Source organism: Rhagoletis zephyria, unplaced genomic scaffold (genome assembly GCF_001687245.7).
Source record: "Rhagoletis zephyria isolate East Lansing unplaced genomic scaffold, Rhagoletis_zephyria_1.1 Rzeph_scaffold_00216, whole genome shotgun sequence".
In the NCBI taxonomy this organism is placed as follows: domain Eukaryota; kingdom Metazoa; phylum Arthropoda; class Insecta; order Diptera; family Tephritidae; genus Rhagoletis; species Rhagoletis zephyria.
In genome coordinates, this window is record NW_016157300.1 from 2,509 (window position 1) to 5,930 (window position 3,422).

At 28.8% G+C, this 3,422-nt stretch overlaps 1 protein-coding gene across 1 annotated transcript in view; it reads left to right on the plus strand.

Annotated features, from left to right (window-relative positions):
• Window positions 1-1,579: 1,579 nt before the first annotated feature.
• LOC108358151 (uncharacterized) overlaps window positions 1,580-3,422 on the plus strand; it is a 6,446-nt gene continuing 4,603 nt past the window's right edge. Inside the window, exon 1 of the mRNA XM_017609323.1 lies at window positions 1,580-2,668. Within this exon, the coding sequence (XP_017464812.1) occupies window positions 1,650-2,668 (1,019 nt within the window). The 5' untranslated portion in view covers window positions 1,580-1,649. The remainder of the gene's footprint in view (window positions 2,669-3,422) is intronic.

Consider the following 3,422-nt stretch of genomic DNA (forward strand, 5'->3'; position numbering starts at 1 on the left):
GTAGGCGTGGTTATTGTCCGATTTCGCCCATTTTCAATACCATCCGTCCAATGCCCAGAAGAAGTTCATACCAAGTTTCGTTAAGATATCTCAATTTTTGCTCGAGTTATCGTGTGCACAGACGGACGGACGGACGGACAGACAGTCACCGCTTAATCGATTTCTCTTTTCATTCTGATCATTTATGTATACATTTGTCTATATCTATCTCGATTCGTTTTGCCTGTTACAAACAACCGTTATGTGAACAAAGTTATAATACCCTTGTGCACAAGTGCGCTCGGATATAAAAAGGCACTCATATAAATCTGTTATTACTCCAAAAATATGATATATTCCATTATGTGTGGATTAAAAATATTTCAAGGTAATTATTTAGTTATGAACAAATATACTTATAAAAATATATATTCGTGCTTTATAAGTAAAAAAATTTTAATTTATAGTTTTTGAAATTTTAGATTGTTAAGAAAGCAATTAACATCACATGAACATGAAACGTTCTTATGCAACATATGTCTGCAAATGTTTCCCACTAAAGGAAGACTCAGTCAACATAAGTCTGAATGTGGACAAATGGTTACAAGGATGGTAGAAGCTGAAAAAAGAAAATTAATGTTTAAAAACTTTAAAAATAAGCTAGAGGTTCCTTTTAGGGTTTATGCTGACTTTGAATGTGTCTTAGTAGAGGAAGATTTAGAGATTTCGAATAACAGCAAAGCAATTCAGAAGCATAAGCCATGTGCATTTAGTTATTATATTAAATGTGCATTTAATGATTCTTTAGATAAACTTAAAATATATACTGGTGAGGATTCAGCTTCGATATTTATTAAAAGTTTAATTGATGATGCTAGAGAAATTTATTTTAATTATTTAAAAAAGATAGAACCCATAAATTTCCTCACTTCAATTGAATTAGATATACAAAATAATAGTAGTACTTGTTCAATTTGTGAAAAACCCTTAGGGATCGATAGAGTAATAGATCATTGTCATCTAACTGGAAAATATCGAGGTCCAGCTCATAATGATTGTAATTTAAATTTTAAAATCGCAAACTTTATTCCAATATTTTTCCATAATCTTTCCTCATATGATTGTCATTTATTCGTAAAAGAACTTTCAAATATTCCAGGAAGTATTAATATTATTCCACTAAATAAGGAATTGTATGTGTCCATATCAAAACATATTAATTTTAATATTAATTCAAGCATTGAACTTAGGTTTTTAGATTCTTTTCGATTTATGTCTTCTAGTTTATCTAGTTTAGCTAAAAATTTAACTAATAATGATTTTAGAGTGTTGCGAACAACCTTCGTTGATGAAGATGAATTCAATCTTTTAAAAGTAAAAGGGATATTTCCTTACGATTATTTTAATAGCATTGAACGCCTTCAAGAATCATGTTTACCACCTCGTGAAAATTTTTTCAATAAATTAATTAATGAAGAATGTAGTGTTAGCGACTATGAGCATGCTCAAAAAGTGTGGTCAACTCTTAATTGTTTAACATTACGTGATTACTTCGAAATTTATTTAAAAACAGACGTAATATTTTTCAAAATTTCAGAAAAATTTGTTTAGAAATTTATAGTCTAGATCCTTGCCAATATTTTACTGCCCCCGGATTATCGTGGGATGCAATGCTAAAGACAACACAAATTGAGTTGCAATTAATTACAAGTATTGATATTTATAGCTTCATAAAGAAGGGTATAAGGGGTGGTATAGTTCAATGTTCTAACCGATATTCTATAGCAAATAATAAATACATGAGCAATTATGATGATCATAAACCATCAAAATATCTTATGTATTTAGATGCAAATAATTTATATGGTTGGGCTATGTCCGAATATCTTCCCTATGCTGAGTTTGAGTGGTTGGATAATGTTAATGATTTTGATGTTTTCACAATAGAAGAAAACTCTTCATATGGTTTCATTTTAGAGGTTGATTTGGAATATCCTCATTCAATTCATGATATACATAATGACTTACCATTTTGTTGTGAAAATAAAAAAATTGGTAGCATGATTCAACCTAAACTAATCACTGATTTAAATAATAAAACTAGGTATGTAATTCATTATAGAAACTTGCAGCAGTGTCTTAAACATGGTTTAAAATTGAAGAAGGTTCATCGCGTTTTAAGGTTCAAACAGTCTAATTGGCTAAAAAAGTATATAGACCTAAATACTTTTCAAAGAACAAACGCTAAGAATGATTTTGAAAAGAACTTTTTTAAACTTCTGAATAATGCAGTATATGGAAAAACTATGGAAAATGTAGATAAAAAGAAAGATATAAAAATCGTATGTGAATGGGAAAGTATTGGAAAAAGGTTAGGCGCTCGAGCCCTCATCGCTAAACCTAACTTTCATAGCTATACATCATTTACAGAAAACATGCTTGCTATACAATTGAAAAGATCATGTACCTTATATGATAAGCCTATTTGTATTGGTTTTGTTGTATTGGAGTTATCAAAGTGGAAAATGTATAACTTTCATTATAGTTATATGAAACCTAAGTTTCAAACAAAGCTCTGTTTAAACTATATGGATACTGATTCTTTTATATATACTATTCAAACGAATGACTTTTATAAGGATATTCATGATGATATTGATTTAAAATTTGATACATCTGAATATTTAGAAAATAACGTCTTTAATTTTCCTTTAAAGAATAAAAAATGTTTGGGTATGATGAAAGATGAAAACAATGGTAAAATTATGAAAGAATTTATTGGACTCAAGCCTAAAATGTATTCTATTAGTGTTGAGGGAGACAATGATGTGAAGAAAGCTAAAGGTGTAAATAGTCAGCATTAATAAATCTTAATATTATGAATGTTTACTTCAAAACAAAATTTTTTACGATAAGATGTATACTTTTAGATCTAAAATACATGAGATTTATACAATAGAATTTAATAAAGTTGTTTTAAGCAATACAGATGATAAGCGTTTTGTATTATATGATAATATTAATACTTTAGGATGGGGACATTATAAAATCAATAACTTAGGGCCGTTTGCACCATGTCTAGTTAATTCTAACTCCCAGTTAAACATCTTTATCGACGTTATCGACACCCATCATATAACATGTGATCGATAAAGCAGTTAACGTGCTTAACTGAAGGATGTACCTCCAGTTAGCGTTAACTAGACATGGTGCAAACGGCCCTTAAATTAGTTTAATAAGTATAATATTAATATATTTTAAAAACTGCTCATTTCGTGAAAGGAAACTTTTCCCATTTTGATAATTCTAATTTATAGAAGTACGTTTCATTAATTGAATTTTTAATAAAAATCGATAGCGCGCCTTTATTGCAAACCTCAAGGTGGTGTGGAATATGCAATTACTTTAAACAATAAAGAATAAGACTATATTTTATAATATAA